Here is a 20998-nt window from a genome sequence, read left to right as displayed (position 1 = left end):
GCTGACCCTGTACATTAACTGGTGATCTCCCCTGAGGTTTTTTACGAGGAAATCTGCTAGATGAAACATATGGTTTGAGCAAAGAGCAATGGAAGGTATTTCCGATCCGTAACGTTTTTGGTAGCTGTAACCGGAAAGCAACTGGATTGACTTTTTTGATAATGAGAAATGGTCCAATAAATCTAGGACCCAATCTGGCTGAGGTTTGTCGAAGTTTGATATTGCGAGTCGACAGCCACACCCTGTCTCCTACTCTAAAAGTGCACGGCCGCCGGAACCTGTCCGAAAAATCTTTTTCCCTGAAAGCTGCTTTTCTGAGAGCTATGTGCACTTTTTTCCAAATAAGTTTAAGATGAGAGGTCAGGGCCAGAGAGGAGACAGAGGAATGTTGGAAAAATGAATTAGCTCTGGGGTGGAAACCAAAAACTGCAAAAAATGGAGACACATTGGTGGAGGAATGACAGGCATTATTATAAGCAAACTCTGCCAATGGAAGAAACTCAGACCAGTCATTTTGGAGTTTGGCCGAGTACAAACGCAAATATTGTTTTAAGGATTGGTTCACTCGCTCAGTCTGTCCATTTGATTGTGGATGATAAGCGGAGGTTAATGATAATTTCATTTTTAACGAAGCACAAAAAGACTTCCAAAACTGTGCAATGAATTGTGGACCCCTGTCAGAAACAATATCAGTGGGTAACCCATGGAGTCTGAAAACATGACGGAGGAACAAGACTGCCAATCCCTGGGCAGATGGCAATCGGGGAAGACCAATAAAATGAGCCATCTTACTAAAACGATCCACTACCACCCATATGACTGTGCATCCAGCTGACAGAGGGAGATCCACCACAAAATCCATGGAGATATGCGACCATGGTCTAAGGGGAACATTCAATGGCATAAGTTGACCAATAGGCAAAGAACGGGGAACTTTATGCTGTGCACAGACCTGACACGAAACAACAAACTCTTTAATGTCTTTAGAAAGACCAGGCCACCACACTGAGCGGGATACCAATTCAAAAGTTTTAGCGACTCCCAGATGCCCTGCAACTTTGCTATCATGAAATTCCTCCAAAACAGTTGCTCTCAAAAACTCAGGAACAAAAAGACGGCCAGCAGGAGTATTTCCCGGAGCTTGATGTTGAAGCAGCTTCAATTGAGAAAAAACATCCTGTGTGAGACCTGCCTGAATGACTGAAGGCGGAAGTATGAGAGTAACCGGACTGTTGTCTTGAACGGGAAGAAAACTGCGTGAGAGGGCATCTGCCTTGGTATTCTTGGAACCAGGTCTGAAGGTGATAATGAATTTGAAACGAGTGAAAAATAAAGCCCAACGAGCCTGTCGGGCATTCAGTCGCTTAGCTGATTCAATGTATTGAAGATTTTTGTGATCCGTCAAAACAGAAATGGTATGGGTCGCTCCTTCAAGCCAATGTCTCCACTCCTCAAAAGCCCATTTAATAGCCAGCAACTCCCGATTACCAACATCGTAGTTGGATTCAGCAGATGAGAATTTCCTGGACATAAAGGCACAAGGATGTAACTCAAGGGAATCTGGATCCTTCTGAGAAAGGATAGCCCCTACACCAACCTCCGAGGCATCTACCTCAACGATGAAAGGCAATTCTGGGTTGGGATGTCTAAGGACAGGGGCTGAGACAAAGGCTTGTTTCAAGGCCTGAAAAGATACTTTAGCTTCACATGACCAATTGGTAGGATCTGCTCCCTTCTTAGTGAGTGCCACAATGGGAGCAACTATGTCAGAGAAAGAGTGAATAAACCTTCTATAGTAGTTTGCAAACCCTAAAAAGCGCTGAATTGCTTTTAAGTTGGTGGGTTGCGCCCAACTCAGGATGGCTTGGAGCTTCTTAGGTTCCATTCGGAATCCCCGAGGGGAAATAATGTACCCTAAAAAGGATACCTCCGTGACGTGAAATTCACACTTCTCCGGTTTGGCATACAAGTGATTTTCACGTAATTTCTTAAGTACCTGACGCACCTGGGTAACATGTTGTTCTATAGAGTCAGAATAAATCAAAATGTCGTCTAAATAGACCACAACGAATCTTCCCAGAAACTCACGGAGCACATCATTAATGAGATCCTGAAAGACTGCCGGAGCAGTGATACACCTACTTAAGGTTAACTGAGGAATACCTAAGGCCTTGGCCCATGTTAAGTCCATAAAGTTTCCTGCGGCTCCACTGTCCACAAAAGCAGAGACCGAGGAACAGAGGCTGTCATAAGAAACTTTAGCAGGAACCAATAGTGAATTATTTGAGGAGATGAGCTGTAGACCAAAGTGAACCCCCTCACTATTCACTTGGTCAGGAAGTTTCCCGACTTGTTTGGGCAACTACGGGCAAAATGTCCCTTACCTCCGCAGTACAAACACAGACCAGAATTTTGCCTCCTGGTTCTTTCTTCCGGAGACAATTTGGAGAGACCAATCTGCATAGGCTCCTCCATGTCTACCGGAACGGAAGAAACACAGGGAAAAGAAACTACAGATGCCCCTTTCTCAGTCCTCCGCTCTCTGAGCCTACGATCTATTTTAATAGAGAGCTCCATGAGTTTATCAAGGTTCTCAGGAGCGGGATACTGAAGGAGGCTGTCTTTTATAGATTCAGATAAGCCGAGGCGAAACTGACTGCGCAGGGCAGGATCATTCCAGCCACAGTCGTTCGACCAACGGCGAAACTCTGTACAATAATTCTCTGCAGGATTCCTACCCTGTCTTAGAGCACGCAACTGACTTTCTGCGGATGCCTCTCTATCAGGGTCGTCATACAATAGCCCTAAAGATTTCAAAAAGGCGTCTACAGACGATAAGGCCGGATCGTCTGTCTTTAAACCAAAAGCCCAGGTCTGAGGATCCCCCTGAAGCAGAGAAATTATAATTCCAACCCGCTGAGCCTCCGTACCTGAGGAAACTGGTCTTAAACGAAAATACAGTTTACAAGACTCTTTAAAATTAAAAAACTGTTTTCTATCCCCAGAAAAACGGTCAGGCAGATGCATTTTTGGTTCAGGGATGACCCTCGGGGAAGTCCGTAACAGATCTTCCTGTGAGCTTACCCGGAGGGACAGATCCTGAACCATCTGGGTAAGTTCCTGAATCTGACTAACCAAAAACTTGCCAGGATTTGGCCCAACACCGGTGGAATTCATGAGGCCGACAAAATTCTCCCAACTGGATAAGTGAAAAAATTAACTCCTGTTGAAAATTTTTTCTTTTGTCTGGCCGGTGATAATGTTACGATTCCTGTACTCCAGACTGGAGAAGATCTTATGGCAGAGATCTGAGTACAGGAATGAAATACAGGTTGTGGGAGCTGGAGAGCCTAGTAACCCCTGGCGCCCTAACTCCGTTGTCTCGCCCGTGTTATCAGAAATCCCCTGCGAGACTATGGTTGCTTGAGCCCATGGCAGCCGCGTTCGAAGGGCGGATTATGTCTGCCCAACCCCGATGCCCCCGCAGGTCTTAATGGGAGACAAGGGGAAGTCCGAGACAGGGTGATAACAAGGGGCCCTCTGACTAAGCAACCAAGCCAGGGGTTAAGCTAACTAAACTAAATCAAAAGGTATGTGCGGACTAGCCGCCAGGGAAAAGGACAACCAAAGATCCACGGATCCGACACTCCTATCCGGCACCGCTGGACACCAGAGTGGATCTTGTGGAAGCGGAATCCTCCGCAAAGCTCCAGAACTCAAAATAAACACAATAATAAATAGTAGCGGACAAGCCGCAACACACGGCTGCGCCGCGACTCACGAACGCCACCAGATGTTAAAGGTGCTCGATCAGACTCCAGGAACAGATGGTAACTTCCGAGTACAGGATCACTGAGAACAGGAACAAACGAACAGACCGGGACTGGGAACTCTCTCTGCAGCAGAATCAGGCAAACAGGAAGCTATCACCGGCGTCTGTGAGGAGTCCTGGGAGTGCTTTTAACAGAGAGTCTTCCAATCAGCTGTTTGGAGGCTGATTGGATAAAATGCCATGCAGCTGACAAGCTGCATGGCCAGGGAAACAGATGAGTGATAATTACAACATGCCGTGCAGCTGCATGCTACACAGCCAGGAAACCAGTGATGATATAAACTTAGACCCAGCAACGGGGAACACGATCCGACAGTGGCGTCCCCGTTGCTAGGCGCCGGCCGCACTGACGAGCGGACCCTCGGCGCCTAACACTGGGTGCCACATATGTAGCCTCAGCTCTCCAGCAGTCCCTGTCCCACGGGTGTATATGTAGCTCCAAACTTCATCCTCATGTCACAAACCAGCACAGAAGTCGCCCTACACACCACCGCCAGATAGATCTGACCCATGTGTCTGCATAGTAACCACCCCTTAGTGACTTTCCCAGTGGCCTAGAAGAGTAGTCATATCTCCTAGAATATGCCCGCGTCCGTCTGGCGCCGGTCCAGTCGGCTGATGGCTCGATCTGCGTATCGCATCATCGTGGCATCTCTTTGCAATGTCAGTAATTACGGCACAAGTACAAGTAGTGGGTGGGGCCACAGTACCATGATTGCGTCATCACACCCCTGTCCCATGCTGCTCCTCCCAATTCAGTTGTGCCACGCCCCTCGCCCTCCCGGTTGCCCCTTTTTTTCTTCTATGCTGAACTGTTTGATTAAACCCAGCTGCTTATTTAGCTATTTCCACGTCTACTGTGAGAAAATTACTGATTTTCCCCTACGTACAGTAACTATACTCCTGGCCCAGTCCTGTCAGCTCCCACCTGATGTGTGTACATGATACTGATGTCCTCTCCCGTGTATTGTGCAATCAGCAACATGTGTAAGAGGACCGGTGAGGAACCATAAGCAGAACTACCGGGAATATTCATTATGTTCCTGCAGTTATTCCCGGACATATTCCCTGGTAGCCCATTTCCTGCAAATCCCACACTGAGCGCCGGCTAAATACCGGAGTGTATTGTACAATCTGCTAAATACCGGAGTGTATTGTACAATCTGCTAAATACCGGAGTGTATTGTACAATCTGCTAAATACCGGAGAGTATTGTACAATCTGCTAAATACCGGAGTGTATTGTACAATGTGCTAAATACCGGAGTGTATTGTACAATGTGCTAAATACCGGAGTGTATTGTACAATGTGCTAAATACCGGAGTGTATTGTACAATCTGCTAAATACCGGAGTGTATTGTACAATCTGCTAAATACCGGAGAGTATTGTACAATCTGCTAAATACCGGAGAGTATTGTACAATCTGCTAAATACCGGAGAGTATTGTACAATCTGCTAAATACCGGAGAGTATTGTACAATCTGCTAAATACCGGAGAGTATTGTACAATGTGCTAAATACCGGAGAGTATTGTACAATCTGCTAAATACCGGAGAGTATTGTACAATCTGCTAAATACCGGAGTGTATTGTACAATGGCCCTCATTCCGAGTTGATCGCTCGCAAGGCGAATTTAGCAGAGTTACACACGCTAAGCCGCCGCCTACTGGGAGTGAATCTTAGCTTCTTAAAATTGCGACCGATGTATTCGCAATATTGCGATTACTAACTACTTAGCAGTTTCAGAGTAGCTCCAGACTTACTCTGCCTGTGCGATCATTTCAGTGCTTGTCGTTCCTGGTTGACGTCACAAACACACCCAGCGTTCGCCCAGGCACTCCCACCGTTTCCCCGGCCACTCCTGCGTTTTTTCCGGAAACGGTAGCGTTTTCAGCCACACGCCCCTGAAACGCCGTGTTTCCGCCCAGTAACACCCATTTCCTGTCAATCACATTACGATCGCCGGAGCGAGGAAAAAGCCGTGAGTAAAAATACTTTCTTCATAGTAAAGTTACTTGGCGCAGTCGCAGTGCGAACATTGCGCATGCGTACTAAGCGGATTTTCACTGCGATGCGATGAAAAATACCGAGCGAACAACTCGGAATGAGGGCCAATGTGCTAAATACCGGAGAGTATTGTACAATCTGCTAAATACCGGAGAGTATTGTACAATCGGTATCCGGACTCCAGGTCGACAGCACAAAGGTCGACACACCTTAGGTTGACGCCAATTGGTCGACACACCTTAGGTCGACATGGACAAAAGGTCAACATGGACAAAAGGTCGACAGGAACAAGGTCGACATGGAAAAAGGTCGACATGAGTTTTTCACAATTTTTTTCTTTTTTTGAACCTTTTCATACTTAACGATCCACCGGGACTACGATTGGAACGGTAAAGTGTGCCGAGCGAAGCGAAGGCACCATGCCCGAAGCATGACGAGCGAAGCGAGCCACGCGAGGGGCCGCGGTGCACTAATTGAGGTTCCCGGTCACTCTACGAAGAAAACGACACCAAAAAAACATAAAAAACTCATGTCAACCTTTTTCCATGTCGACCTTGTTCCTGTCGACCTTTTGTCTATGTCGACCTAAGGCGAGTCGACCAATTGGCGTCGACCTAAGGTGTGTCGACCTTTGTGCTGTCGACCCTCAGTCCCAGACCCGTACAATCTGCTAAATACCGGAGAGTATTGTACAATGTGCTAAATACCGGAGAGTATTGTACAATCTGCTAAATACCGGAGTGTATTGTACAATCTGCTAAATACCGGAGTGTATTGTACAATGTGTGCGTGGTTCTGTGCGACTTCTCATTGTCATTATTGTACGTGTTGCCAGGGCACAGGCCAGTCCTGAGCAGCCTGAGTCTCAGTGACTGCGCCAGTGTATGGGGACAGCGCGATGTAGATATGAAGTTTTATTATATACTAATAAAGAAAAACAAAATTAATTATTTTAAAGGTTGCACAAATCACAGTAGCAATAAATCATGTCTGTCATAGGGAGTAATTTACACCTGATCGCTAGCAGGCGATTTTTGCACTGCTGCGATCAGATAGTCGCCGCCCATAGGGGAGTGTATTTTAGCTGTACAAGTGTGCGATCACATGTGTAGCCGCCCTGTACAAACTGATCTTGTACAGTCTCTGCGCAGCCCAGGACTTACTCAGCCGCTGCGATCACTTCAGCCTGTCCGGGACCGGAATTGACGTCAGACACTTGGACACTCCTGCGTTTTTCCAGACACTCCCTGAAAACTGTCAGCTGCCACCCACAAACGCCCTCTTCCTGTCAGTCACCTTGTGATCACCCGTGCGAATGGATCCTTCGCACAAACCCGTCGCTGAGCGGCAATACCCGTTGCTGTGGTCTGTCGCACCTGTGCATTGCGGCTCATACGCATGAGCAGGTCAGATCTGATGGCACGCTGTGCGAAAAGCCGAAAACGCAGCCTAGCCATCAGGTCGGAATCACCCCCATTGTGTTTTTGTCTTTAAACCACTTTTTTCCCTTCTGTCTTGTACTTACCTCGTTTTTTGCAGGGATTATCTTCTGGAGGCTCCTAAACCTCAAACTCCGCAAACGTTGGACCCGATATAAGCAGAGAGCTGAGATGTGTATTCTGACACACCTGCCCCTGCACACCTGCCCGGGGTATTACTGACCACCATAATCAGTGTGGACCTGCACATACCCCATACTCCGTGCCAGCATAGCCCGGCCACACTGACCCCTGCAGTATGTATACGGTGCTGAGATCTGGTGACCGTGACGTGTGCAGATTGTACACATAGGATGTTAGGGTGCGGACGCTTGTGTAGCTCCGTAAACTACTCAGCGCTTGCGATCACTTCAGCCTATTTGTGTCCGGATTTGACGTCATACACCCGCCCAGCGAACGCCCAGCCACACCTGCGTTTTTTCAGACACGCCTGCATTTTTGCAAACACTCCCTGAAAATGGTCAGTTGACACCCAGAAACGCCCTCTTCCTGTCAATCTTCTTGCGGCCGCCAGTGCGACTGAAAACTGCGGTAGAACCTGTGTACAACCACAAGGGGCTTTGTACCCATACGACGCACATGCGCATTGCGGGGAATACGCATGTGCAGAAATGACGATTTTTAGCACACCAGTAGTGACAGGTTTGATCCGTGCACTTAGCCTGGCAATAAGCGTGCCTCCTAATATATTCATTTTAAAAAGCGCGTTTTGGGAAAGGTCCAAACCTGTAGGCTTTCCTACCCAAACCCCCGCTATACATGAACGACGGACCGTCGTATCTGTATTCCCTGCGATTCTCGTCTCTCTCAGCCAAGTCTCTGAAGAAATCCAGATCGTTTAGAGGATTTGTGTTCTGGGAATGGCATAAAATCCACACAAGTTCCAGGCATCTACAAATATTATTATTTTATTTTTCCAAGCCTGTGTTCAGCCAAAATGATCAGTTAGCATAAATGTTTAAATCATTTAATTATGCAAGAAGATCATCCTGCGTGATGCTGATGTGACGGAAGATACATGTGGTCCGCTGGGACGGGGATAGGAACGCACAAGGAATTACTGGGCTGTGTGCGGGGAAGAGAGAACGCTCACAGCACAAAATGTAATATTAAAGGAATTGATAAAACTGTGCGAAGCTGCCAAATGCTGGAGATAAATTATGCAGAACGCTGCACTAGTGTGTACGACGGTCCTGAGGAGAGAAGATGTGAAGACCTCAGAACCGCCTACGTCAGGGTTTTTCAACCAGTGTGCCATAGCACACTAGTGTGCTCTGAGCAGTCTCCAGGTATGCCACCATAGAAGCACAGCCAGGCCCGTCAGTGTTTTGCCGCTACTGAGGCTCTGGAACGATCAACACTGGTGGGTTTAGTGGTTGCAGAGCCAGTTCTAATTTCGGACCCGGGCAGTGTTGGGCTCTTCTGGCTTTCTCAGATGTGGCTCAGACGTTACCTATGGAGAAGCTGCGACATGACATCCTAGGACACGCAACTACACCATGCATCATATTTGAATGTTTCTTGGCAATATTTAAATCTTGTTCGTTGTGGCGCGAGTTGTAAAAAGTTGAAAATCTCTGGCCTACGTGAATCCGTCTGCCGGGGGTGGGGAAGGGGGGGGGTGTTTCTAATAATTTATCTGTTGTCGGCCAAAAGTGGAATAGTTCTGCGTTCCCCAGGTATTGTTGTGGAGGAGAAAATGCAGGAACTGCAAAATTAGTTTTGCTTAATGAGGATCTCCAAGAAGGAACATCGCTCAATACACAGTTACCTGGTGGGAGGTGAACATCTCTCAGACATCAGGGGTCATCCAGTTTTGTGGTTATTCTGGTATGGGGAGAGGAGAGCCATAGTCAATAATACGGTGTCTGTTTGTTGGCAACTATTATCATTATTGATCATGTCCCTTCTCTCCCCAGAGGGGGAGACAGGGGTAGGAAACTATTGCAAGCATATCCAGCAAGTCAATGTAGCGTTCTTTATCTTCCATGGGGTATGGGAGCAGAAGACCCACCAGAGTGCCCCTTTTAATATTACGACACTGGACAGAGCCCCACACTGGGGCTTGTGTCGTCCCTAATTGGACCCTGGATGACTGGCAATGCGGCGTGGTCTGATGAGTCATGGTTCCAGATGTTTTGGGCAGATCGGGTGTGGTGCAGACCAAATGAGGCTATAATGTAGATCCCAGTTGTCAAGGCACCGTGCAGGCTGGTGGTGATTCCATAATGGTGTGGGGTGTGTTCATGTGGCATGGATTGGGTCCGCTGGTCTGCTTGAACACGTCATTGACCGGTAACTACTACATTGCAGTGCTGGGTGAACCTTTGCAGTCCTTCATGCACCCCCACAACAATGGAATGTTCCAGCAGGATAATGCCTCTATGTCATCGGTCCCTAGTTCTCCAGAATTGGTTCGAGGAACATTCTGGAGAGTTCTGATGAATGGTGTAGTCACCACATTGACCCGAGATAAACCCAACTGAGCATTTATAGGACACTGGGAAAGGTCCATTCACACCCAAGATCCTGCACCTACAAACATCAGGAAGCTGTGGGAAGCTATCCAGACGGCATGAGCCAACATCTTTCCAGAGGTCTTCTGTCAATTTGTGGAATGCCACATCGAGTTGCTGCACTTCACCAGGCTAGAGGGGGTCCACTCAATACTAGGCATCCATCCCATGACTTTTGGTACTTCGGTGTATATAGGTGTGTTGCGACACTGAATGCATCCCATTTCTGGAGGGAAAATGAGGATAAAATAGGGACCACCTTTGATTTGCCCCAATCACAGATGAAACATCCAAGTCAGACCCATCACAAGCCCCCTTTGGCTGAGATATGAGGACCATCGGTGAGTATAACTATTCTATAGATGTAATGGACTCAATACTGTTCCGGGTATTATTTAGGGACAGCCCAGGTGAGTGGACCTTATGGAGCCCAGCTACAGAGAGACAGGTATCATTCAGCCCAGTAATTCCCAATTATGTCCTGGCTTTTAAAGTCAAAGAAACTTCCTTATTATTTTTTGAAAATAGAAATAACTTCTGTGTAACATTAAGACCTGACTTTCAGCATTTTTTTCCTTGTACAGAGGAATTGGATATTCTGTTCCCTGACTTGTCCGACAGGAAATCAATACCGCTATAATAAGTAGATATTGGATTGTAGAAGTAACAACTTTCCCCTGGCACTATTACACAAGGAGCTGAGACAGATCGTAGCGAGCATAGGTCCTGGGCACAACTGTATGTACACAACTCATTATCCCAAACATGACAGGTTTTCCTGATCTGCTTTTACACGTCTGATTTATATTCTGCAACATTTCAACAAGGGCCGGTGTCCTCAGCGGAAATCTACCAGTAATCGCTGATCGGCCATTTTGTTCTGTGATATTATGTTTTACATACACTGTACCTAATTACTGTACAGTAATTGTGGAATTGGTGTAATTTGTCCTATCCTGTGTGCTTATTAATGTTCTCTCTGCTGCAGTAATTGACCCTGTGCGGGGCGGTTATTGACCCTTCTCTCACCCCTGTGCTGAGCCTACTGTGACACTTTCTGAGCTGCTCACATTGTCATTTTTTGTGCAGGACACACTAATTAAACCTTGTACCTCACAGAACAAAATCTGCCCAAAATGCTCCAAAAAAGTGTTTTTTATTGAAATTGCAAAAAAAAGTTTTCATTAAATGCAAATGTGTCTTCTCTATCCAACACCAAGAAATAATACTACTTCCGGCTACAGCAATAATCCCTCTTTCCAAAAGTGCCAAATGCAGGGATCAGAACAATAACTTCTGCAAAAGTGATCATTTTACTGATGGTCTTATAGATGGACCCGCATTGTGTCTCGGTGACAGCTGCTGCTCTTGGGATCTGGTGTTTCCTCAATGTTGAATTTCTCCTGGCCCCCCTGATAATTAAAAAATGAATAGGACAGTGGGGTTCCCGGCTGTCAGAATGCCGACGCTGGATATTCTAACACTATTTGGAATGCCGACAGTGGCATACCAAATAGGTTCACCATCCCGGCGCCGGAATCCCAACAGCTAGGATGCCGAACGACAAGCCAGCGGGACTCAGGACAGGTAAGCCGCATGGTGGGGGGGTTAGGTTTAGGCTGCGGGGGGAGGGATAGGGTTAGGCTGCGGGAATGGGGGGTTAGGTTTAGGCTGCGGGGAGGGGGGTTAGGCACCACCGCTGAGGTTTAGGCGGAAGGGGGGGTTAGATTTAGGGTGGGGGAAGGGGGGGTAGGATTAGGCTGCACGGGGAGGGATAGGGTTAGGCTGCGGGAAAGGGGGGCTAGATTTAGGCTGCGGGGAGGGGGGTTAGGCACCACCGCTGAGGTTTAGGCGGAAGGGGGGGTTAGATTTAGGGTGGGGGAAGGGGGGTTAGGATTAGACTGCAGGGGGAGGGATAGGGTTAGGCTGCGGGAATGGGGGGCTAGATTTAGGCTGCAGGGAGGGGGGTTAGGCACCACCGCTGAGGTTTAGGCTGCAGGGGGGGGGAAGGGAGGGTTAGGTTTAGGGTGGGGGAAGGGGGGTTAGGTTTAGGCGGAGGGGGGAGGGATAGGGTTAGGCTGCGGGGAGTGGGGGTTAGATTTAGGCTGCGGGGAGGGGGGTTAGGCACCACAGCTGAAGTTTAGGCTGCAGGGTAGGGGGGAAAGGAGGTGTTAGGGTGGGGGAAGGGGGGTTAGGTTTAGGCTGCGGGAATGGGGGGTTAGGTTTAGGCTGCGGGAATGGGGGGTTAGGCACCACCGCTGAGGTTTAGGCTGCAGGATGGGGGGGGGGGGGTTAGGTTTAGGCTGCAGGTGGGGGGTTAGGTTTAGGCACCACCGCTGAGGGTTAGGCTGGAGGAGGGGGGGGGGGGGGGGAAGAGGGTAAGGTTAGGTTTAGGCTGTGGGGAGGGTTAGGGGACCAGGGGAGTAAGTATAAGTCGCAGTCAGTAGTCTGACTACCGGCATATCAAAGCCAATCCGGCCACAGGTTCTCACACGCTTGGATATAGTGAACACCTGGATCATTGCGGTGCCTTGAGGAGCACATTTGAGAACCTCTGGAAAAGTCCCCTATGACAAAAAACAAACCAGAAACCGCGGATCTTCTTACATGTTCATTAAAGCCAATTAGTCCGGTCTTTTCCTCTTTATTACAACTCGCCTGAAATAAAATCTTTGGAGTCATCGTCTGATCCGTCGTTCTCAGCGTGGAGCGCGGCTAATGAGTGCGCTTGTATCATGTGTCAGGATCTATGTCCCGGAGTTATGGAAGCTAAGTACACACTGAATAAGACTATGGAGACACGGGATACAACATTGCCTGCTGGGGGGAGACAGGATAATGTGCAGTGTTTGATCTGGGATCCCGGGTCTCAGCGTGAACCAGGCAGACTTATATGACATCCCTGTCTGTACAGCTTATCCCCAATCGTTAGGAATATAGAAAGTTTATGTTACTAGATATTATATTAGACGTGCAAAATGGGGTTTAGCAGCAGCGTCACATTCATTCATTCCGTAGCGGGAACTGCTAAATGAGATGGGAGGTTCTGCTACAGACTTATTTATTACCAGTTATTTATATAGCGCACACATATGCCGCAGCGCTGTACAGAGAATATTAGGCCAGTCACATCAGTCCCTGCCCCAGTGGAGCTTACAATCTATATTCCCTATCACATGTACACACACACACATTCACGCTAGGGTTACGTTTGTTGGGAGCCAATTAACCTACCAGTATATTTTTGGGTTGTGGGAGGAAACCGGAGTACATACAAACTCCACAGTTAGGGCCATGGTGGGAATGGAACCCATGACCTCAGTGCTGTGAGGCAGTAATGCTAACCACTACACCATCCGTGCTGCCAGACTAATATCTGGTGGTCATGTTGGAGTGTCTGTAAGTGGGAACTTTAGGTGCAGAGCGTTTTGTACTTGGTGGGAGGGGTCATGTTGGAGAATCTGTAAGGGAGAAGTTTGAATGACAAACAGATGAAATTTGAGTCAGTTAGTTTGCGGTGATGAGTTCACCAATCCACAAAGACCATTCTGCATAGAAAGACCGTCACTCATGCTCTGCTAACTCAGATGGAGAAGCGCCTCCCTAATAACCGGCTCTGCTGAGTAAAGCACAATGGACACAGGAGGTCATTCCGAGTTGATCGCTCGCTAGCTGTTTTTAGCAGCCGTGCGAACGCTAGGCCGCCGCCCACTGGGAGTGTATTTTAGCTTAGCAGAAGTGCAAACGGTTGTATCGCAGAGCGTCTGCAAAAAATTTTTGTGTAGTGTAGTTTCAGAGTAGCTCAAAACCTACTCAGTGCTTGCGATCACTTCAGAATATTCAATTCCGGATTTGACGCCACAAACCCGCCCAGCCACGACTGCGTTTTTTCCTGGCACGTCTGCATTTTTCTGCACACTACCTGAAAACGGTCAGTTGCCACCCAGAAATGCCCACTTCATGTCAATTACTCTGCGTCAAGCAGTGCGACTGAAATGCATCGCTAGACCCTGTGCAAAATAAGATTTTACTCACCGGTAAATCTATTTCTCGTAGTCCGTAGTGGATGCTGGGAACTCCGTAAGGACCATGGGGAATAGGGGCTCCGCAGGAGACTGGGCACAATTAAAAGAAAGCTTTTAGACTACCTGGTGTGCACTGGCTCCTCCCACCATGACCCTCCTCCAAGCCTCAGTTAGGATACTGTGCCCGGAAGAGCTGACACAATAAGGAAGGATTTTGAATCCCGGGTAAGACTCATACCAGCCACACCAATCACACCGTATAACTCGTGATACTATACCCAGTTAACAGTATGAACTATAACCTGAGCCTCTCAACAGATGGCTCACAACAATAACCCTTTAGTTAGGCAATAACTATATACAAGTATTGCAGACAATCCGCACTTGGGATGGGCGCCCAGCATCCACTACGGACTACGAGAAATAGATTTACCGGTGAGTAAAATCTTATTTTCTCTGACGTCCTAGTGGATGCTGGGAACTCCGTAAGGACCATGGGGATTATACCAAAGCTCCCAAACGGGCGGGAGAGTGCGGATGACTCTGCAGCACCGAATGAGAGAACTCAAGGTCCTCCTCAGCCAGGGTATCAAATTTGTAGAATTTAGCAAACGTGTTTGCCCCTGACCAAGTTGCAGCTCGGCAAAGTTGTAAAGCCGAGACCCCTCGGGCAGCCGCCCAAGATGAGCCCACTTTCCTCGTGGAATGGGCTTTTACTGATTTAGGATGCGGCAATCCAGCCGCAGAAAGCGCCAGCTGAATTGTGCTACAAATCCAGCGAGCAATAGTCTGCTTAGAAGCAGGAGCACAGAGTTTGTTGGGCGCATACAGGATAAAAAGCGAGTCAGTTTTCCTGACTCCAGCCGTCCTGGAAACATAAAGTTTCAAGGCCCTGACTACGTCCAGTAACTTGGAATCTTCCAAGTCCCTAGTAGCCGCAGGCACTACAATAGGTTGGTTCAAGTGAAAAGCTGATACCACCTTAGGAGAAACTGGGGACGAGTCCTCAATTCTGCCCTATCCATATGGAAAATCAGATAAGGGCTTTTACATGACAAAGCCGCCAATTCTGACACACGCCTGGCCGAAGCCAAGGCCAATAACATGACCAATTTCCACGTGAGATATTTCAAATCCACAGTTTTAAGTGGCTCAAACCAATGTGATTTTAGGAAACTCAACACCACGTTGAGATCCCAAGGTGCCACAGGAGGCACAAAAGGGGGCTGAATATGTAGCACTCCCTTTACAAATGTCTGAACTTCAGGCAGTGAAGCCAGTTCTTTCTCGAAGAAAATCGACAGAGCCGAAATCTGGACTTTAATGGAACCCAATTTCAGGCCCATAGTCACTCCCGACTGTAGGAAGTGCAGAAAACGACCCAGCTGAAATTCCTGTGTTGGGGCCTTCCTGGCCTCACACCACGCAACATATTTTCGCCAAATACGTTGATAATGGTTTGCGTTTACTTCTTTCCTGGCTTTTATCAGCGTAGGAATGACTTCCTCCGGAATGCCCTTTTCCTTTAGGATCCGGTATTCAACCGCCATGCCGTCAAACGCAGCCGCGGTAAGTCTTGGAACAGACAGGGCCCCTGCTGCAGCAGATCCCGTCTGAGCGGTAGAGGCCATGGGTCCTCTGATATCATTTCTTGAAGTTCTGGGTACCAAGCTCTTCTTGGCCAATCCGGAACCACGAGTATCGTTCTTACTCCTCGTCTTCTTATTAATCTCAGTACCTTTGGTATGAGAGGCAGAGGAGGGAACACATAAACCGACTTGTACACCCACGGTGTCACTAGAGCGTCCACCGCTATCGCCTGAGGGTCCCTTGACCTGGCGCAATATCTCTCTAGTTTTTTGTTTAGGCGGGACGCCATCATGTCCACCTGTGGCCTTTCCCAACGGTTTACCAACAGTTGGAAGACTTCTGGATGAAGTCCCCACTCTCCCGGGTGTAGGTCGTGTCTGCTGAGGAAGTCTGCTTCCCAGTTGTCCACTCCCGGAATGAACACCGCTGACAGTGCTAAGACGTGATTTTCCGCCCATCGGAGAATCCTTGTGGCTTCTGCCATCGCCATCCTGCTTCTTGTGCCACCCTGTCGGTTTACATGGGCGACTGCCGTGATGTTGTCTGATTGGATCAGTACCGGCTGGTTTTTAAGCAGGGGCCTTGCCTGACTTAGGGCATTGTAAATGGCCCTCAGTTCCAGAATATTTATGTGTAGGGACGACTCCTGACTTGACCAAAGTCCTTGGAAATTTCTTCCCTGTGTGACTGCCCCCCAGCCTCGAAGGCTGGCATCCGTGGTCACCAGGACCCAGTCCTGTATGCCGAATCTGCGGCCCTCTTGAAGATGAGCACTCTGCAGCCACCACAGTAGAGATACCCTGGTCCTTGGAGACAGGGTTATCAGCCGATGCATCTGAAGATGCGATCCCGACCACTTGTCCAAGAGGTCCCACTGAAAGGTTCTTGCATGGAACCTGCCGAATGGAATTGCTTCGTAGGAAGCTACCATTTTTCCCAGGACTCGTGTGCAGTGATGCACCGATACCTGTTTTGGTTTCAGGAGGTCTCTGACTAGAGATGACAGCTCCTTGGCTTTCTCCTGCGGGAGAAACACTTTTTTCTGTTCTGTGTCCAGAACCATCCCCAGGAACAGTAGGCGTGTGGTAAGAACCAGCTGTGACTTTGGAATGTTTAGAATCCATCCGTGCAGTTGTAGCACTTCCCGAGATAATGCTACTCCGACCAACAACTGCTCCTTGGACCTCGCCTTTATAAGGAGATCGTCCAAGTACGGGATAATTAAAACTCCCTTTTTTCGAAGGAGTATCATCATTTCTGCCATTACCTTGGTAAACACCCTCGGTGCCGTGGACAGTCCAAACGGCAGTGTCTGGAATTGGTAATGGCAATCCTGTACCACAAATCTGAGGTACTCCTGGTGAGGATGGTAAATGGGGACATGCAGGTAAGCATCCTTGATGTCCAGGGATACCATGTAATCCCCTTCCTCCAGGCTTGCAATAACCGCCCTGAGCGATTCCATCTTGAACTTGAATTTTTTTATGTATGTGTTCAAGGATTTCAAATTTAAAATGGGTCTCACCGAACCGTCCGGTTTCGGTACCACAAACAGTGTGGAATAGTAACCCCCGTCCTTGTTGAAGTAGGGGCACCTTGACTATCACCTGCTGGGAATACAGCTTGTGAATTGCCTCTAGCACAGCCTCCCTGCCTGAGGGAGTTGTCGGCAAGGCAGATTTGAGGAAACGGCGGGGGGGAGACGCCTCGAATTCCAGCTTGTACCCCTGAGATACTACTTGAAGGATCCAGGGATCCACCTGTGAGCGAGCCCACTGATCGCTGAAATTTTTGAGGCGGCCCCCCACCGTGCCTGGCTCCGCCTGTGGAGCCCCACCGTCATGCGGCGGACTTGGAAGAAGCGGGGGAGGACTTTTGTTCCTGGGAACCTGCTGTTTGTTGCAGCCTTTTTCCCCTACCTCTGCCTCTGCACAGAAAGGACCCGCCTTTTCCCCGCCTGTTTTTCTGGGGTCGAAAGGACTGTACCTGATAATACAGCGCTTTCTTAGGCTATGAGGGAACATGGGGCAAAAATGCTGACTTCCCAGCTGTTGCTGTGGAAACTAGGTCTGAGAGACCATCCCCGAATAACTCCTCACCCTTATAAGGCAAAACTTCCATGTGCCTTTTCGAATCTGCATCCCCTGTCCACTGCCGAGTCCATAAGCCTCTCCTAGCAGAAATGGACATTGCACTTATTTTAGATGCCAGCTGGCAGATCTCCCTCTGTGCATCTCTCATGTATAAGACTGAGTCTTTTATATGCTCTGTGGTTAGCAGAATAGTGTCCCTGTCTAGGGTGTCAATATTTTCCGACAGGGAATCTGACCACGCAGCTGCAGCACTGCACATCCATGCTGAAGTAATAGCTGGTCTCAGTATAATGCCTGAGTGTGTATATACAGACTTCAGGATCGCCTCCTGCTTTCTATCAGCAGGCTCCTTTAGGGCGGCCGTGTCCGGAGACGGTAGTGCCACCTTTTTTGACAAGCGTGTGAGCGCTTTATCCACCCTAGGGGATGTTTCCCAACGTGCCCCATCCTCTGGCGGGAAAGGGAACGCCATTAGTAACTTTTTAGAAATTACCAATTTTTTATCGGGGGAAGCCCACGCTTCTTCACACACTTCATTTAATTCTTCTGATGGGGGAAAAACTATTGGTAGGTTTTTCTCCCCAAACATAATACCCTTTTTTGTGGTACCTGGGTTTATATCAGAAATGTGTAATACCTCCTTCATTGCCTCAATCATGCAACGAATGGCCCTAGTGGACATTAAATTAGACTCTTCGTCGTCGACACTGGTATCAGTATCCGTGTCGACATCTGTGTCTGCCATCTGAGGTAGCGGGCGCTTTAGAGCCCCTGATGGCCTTTGAGTCGTCTGGGCAGGCACAAGCTGAGAAGCCGGCTGTCCCGCATTTGGCATGTCGGCAAATTTTTTATGTAAGGAGTCGACACTTGCACGTAATTCCTTCCATAAGTCCATCCACTCAGGTGTCTGCCCCGCAGGGGGTGACATCACATTTATGGGCATCTGCTCCGCCTCCACATAAGCCTCCTCATCAAACATGTCGACACAGCCGTACCGACACACCGCACACACACAGGGAATGCTCTGACAGAGGACAGGACCCCACAAAGCCCTTTGGGGAGACAGAGAGAGAGTATGCCAGCACACACCAGAGCGCTATATAATACAGGGACTAACTGAATTATGTCCCCTTATAGCTGCTATAATTATTATACTGCGCCTAAATTTTAGTGCCCCCCCTCTCTTTTTTACCCTTCTGTAGTGCAGACTGCAGGGGAGAGCCAGGGAGCTTCCTTCCAGCGGAGCTGTGAGGGAGAAATGGCGCCAGTGTGCTGAGGGAGATAGCTCCGCCCCTTTTTCGGCAGACTTTTCTCCCACTTTTTTATGGATTCTGGCAGGGGTATTTATCACATATATAGCCTCTGGGGCTATATATTGTGATTATTTTGCCAGCCAAGGTCTTAATATTGCTGCTCAGGGCGCCCCCCCCCCCCCCCAGCGCCCTGCACCCATCAGTGACCGGAGTGTGAGGTGTACATGAGGAGCAATGGCGCACAGCTGCAGTGCTGTGCGCTACCTTGGTGAAGACTGAAGTCTTCTGCCGCCGATTTTCCGGACCTCTTCTTGCTTCTGGCTCTGTAAGGGGGACGGCGGCGCGGCTCCGGGAACGAACACCAAGGACGGGTCCTGCGGTCGATCCCTCTGGAGCTAATGGTGTCCAGTAGCCTAAGAAGCCCAAGCTAGCTGCAAGCAGGTAGGTTCGCTTCTTCTCCCCTTAGTCCCTCGCTGCAGTGAGCCTGTTGCCAGCAGATCTCACTGAAAATAAAAAAACCTAAAATATACTTTCTTTCTAGGAGCTCAGGAGAGCCCCTAGTGTGCATCCAGCTCAGCCGGGCACAAGATTCTAACTGAGGTCTGGAGGAGGGTCATAGTGAGAGGAGCCAGTGCACACCAGGTAGTCTAAAAGCTTTCTTTTAGTTGTGCCCAGTCTCCTGCGGAGCCGCTATTCCCCATGGTCCTTACGGAGTTCCCAGCATCCACTAGGACGTCAGAGAAAACTACATAGGTCGTTGTGCCCGTACGTCGCGCATACGCAGAACTGCCGTTTTTTAGCCTAACTGCTGCGCTGTGAACAAATTCAGCTAGCGATCAACTTGGAATGACCCCCATAGGGGGTAATTCAGACCTGATCGCTCACTAGCTATTTTTTGCAGCGCTGCGATCGCCGCCTATGAGGCAGTGTATTTTCACTTTGCAAGTGTGCGATCGCATGTGCAGCCGAGTGATACAAAAAAGTTTTGTGCAGTTTCTGCGTTGCCCAGAACTTACTCAGCCGCTGTGATCACATCAGCCTGTCCGGTCCCGGAATTGACGTCAGACACCCGCCCTGCAAACGCTTGGACACGCCTGCGTTTTTCCAACCACTCCCAGAAAACGGTCAGTTGCCTCCCACAAATGCCTTCTTCCTGTCCATCTCCTTGCGATCGGCTGTGCGAATGGATTCTTCGTTAAATCCATCGCTCAGCAACGATCCGCTTTGTACAGGTACGACGCGCCTGCGCATTGCGGTGCATATGCAGTTCTGACCTAGCGTGTGATCAGGTCTGAATGACCCCCATAACCAATTAGAAACATTTGTTATTTTGGATATATTAATCCGGACACTCATTGATATTTTCTATATATTAATGTTGAATAGTTACTTTAAAATTACTGAAGCTTAAAAGTAAATAATTTCTGTTTAACTATAAAACAATTGTTACCCCCACATTATCTTGCAGGTGAAGAAGGAGGTACTGGTGCAAGAACTGAGAGAGGAGCTGGAAAGAAGCGTGAAGTTAGATTTCACCATCAGTTATGACGGACGTTGGTACGGCTCCGAAAATCTTCCACTGGGAAGAAATCTGTCTCAGCTCCTGAACATCTAGAAACCACGTACAGGACTCTCTGGGGGTAATTCCAAGTTGATCGCAGCAGGAAATTTTTTAGCAGTTGGGCAAAACCATGTGCACTGCAGGGGGGGCAGATATAACATGTGCAGAGAGAGTAAGATTTGGGTGGGTTATTTTGTTTCTGTGCAGGATAAATACTGGCTGCTTTATTTTTACACTGCAATTTAGATTGCAGATTGAACTCGCCACACCCAAATCTAACTCTCTCTCTGCACATGTTATATCTGCCTCCCCCGCAGTGCACATGGTTTTGTCCAACTGCTAAAAAATTTCCTGCTGCGATCAACTTGGAATTACCCCCTCTGTCGGGATGGACAGATAATTAGTGTGGAGAAAGGATTGCTGGCTGTAGTTATGATATTCTTGCATGACCTACAATCCTGTATGTTATGTATGGATAGACTTGATATGATGAAAAATATACTTATTGTATTTCCAGTTTACTGAAGCATTACCATTAATATAGCACCACCATGAAAACAACAAGACTTTCCTCTAGTCTCCAAATTTTCATCTCTTCAGGGCACTCATCATATTCCAGAT

General features: G+C 48.3%; 1 protein-coding gene across 10 annotated transcripts in view; it reads left to right on the top strand.

Moving 5' to 3' along the window:
* The window catches only part of LOC134910737 (spermatogenesis-associated protein 7-like), a 402706-nt gene extending 382212 nt beyond the window's left edge, over positions 1–20494 (top strand). For all 10 annotated transcript variants that reach the window (XM_063919092.1, XM_063919087.1, XM_063919093.1 and 7 more), the window contains one exon: positions 20285–20494. In XM_063919092.1, the coding sequence (XP_063775162.1) occupies positions 20285–20431 (147 nt within the window). In that variant the 3' untranslated portion in view covers positions 20432–20494. The remainder of the gene's footprint in view (positions 1–20284) is intronic.
* Positions 20495–20998: the final 504 nt, after the last annotated feature.

Source organism: Pseudophryne corroboree, chromosome 4 (assembly GCF_028390025.1).
Source record: "Pseudophryne corroboree isolate aPseCor3 chromosome 4, aPseCor3.hap2, whole genome shotgun sequence".
NCBI lineage: Eukaryota > Metazoa > Chordata > Amphibia > Anura > Myobatrachidae > Pseudophryne > Pseudophryne corroboree.
This window is presented reverse-complemented; position numbering and strand designations above follow the sequence as displayed.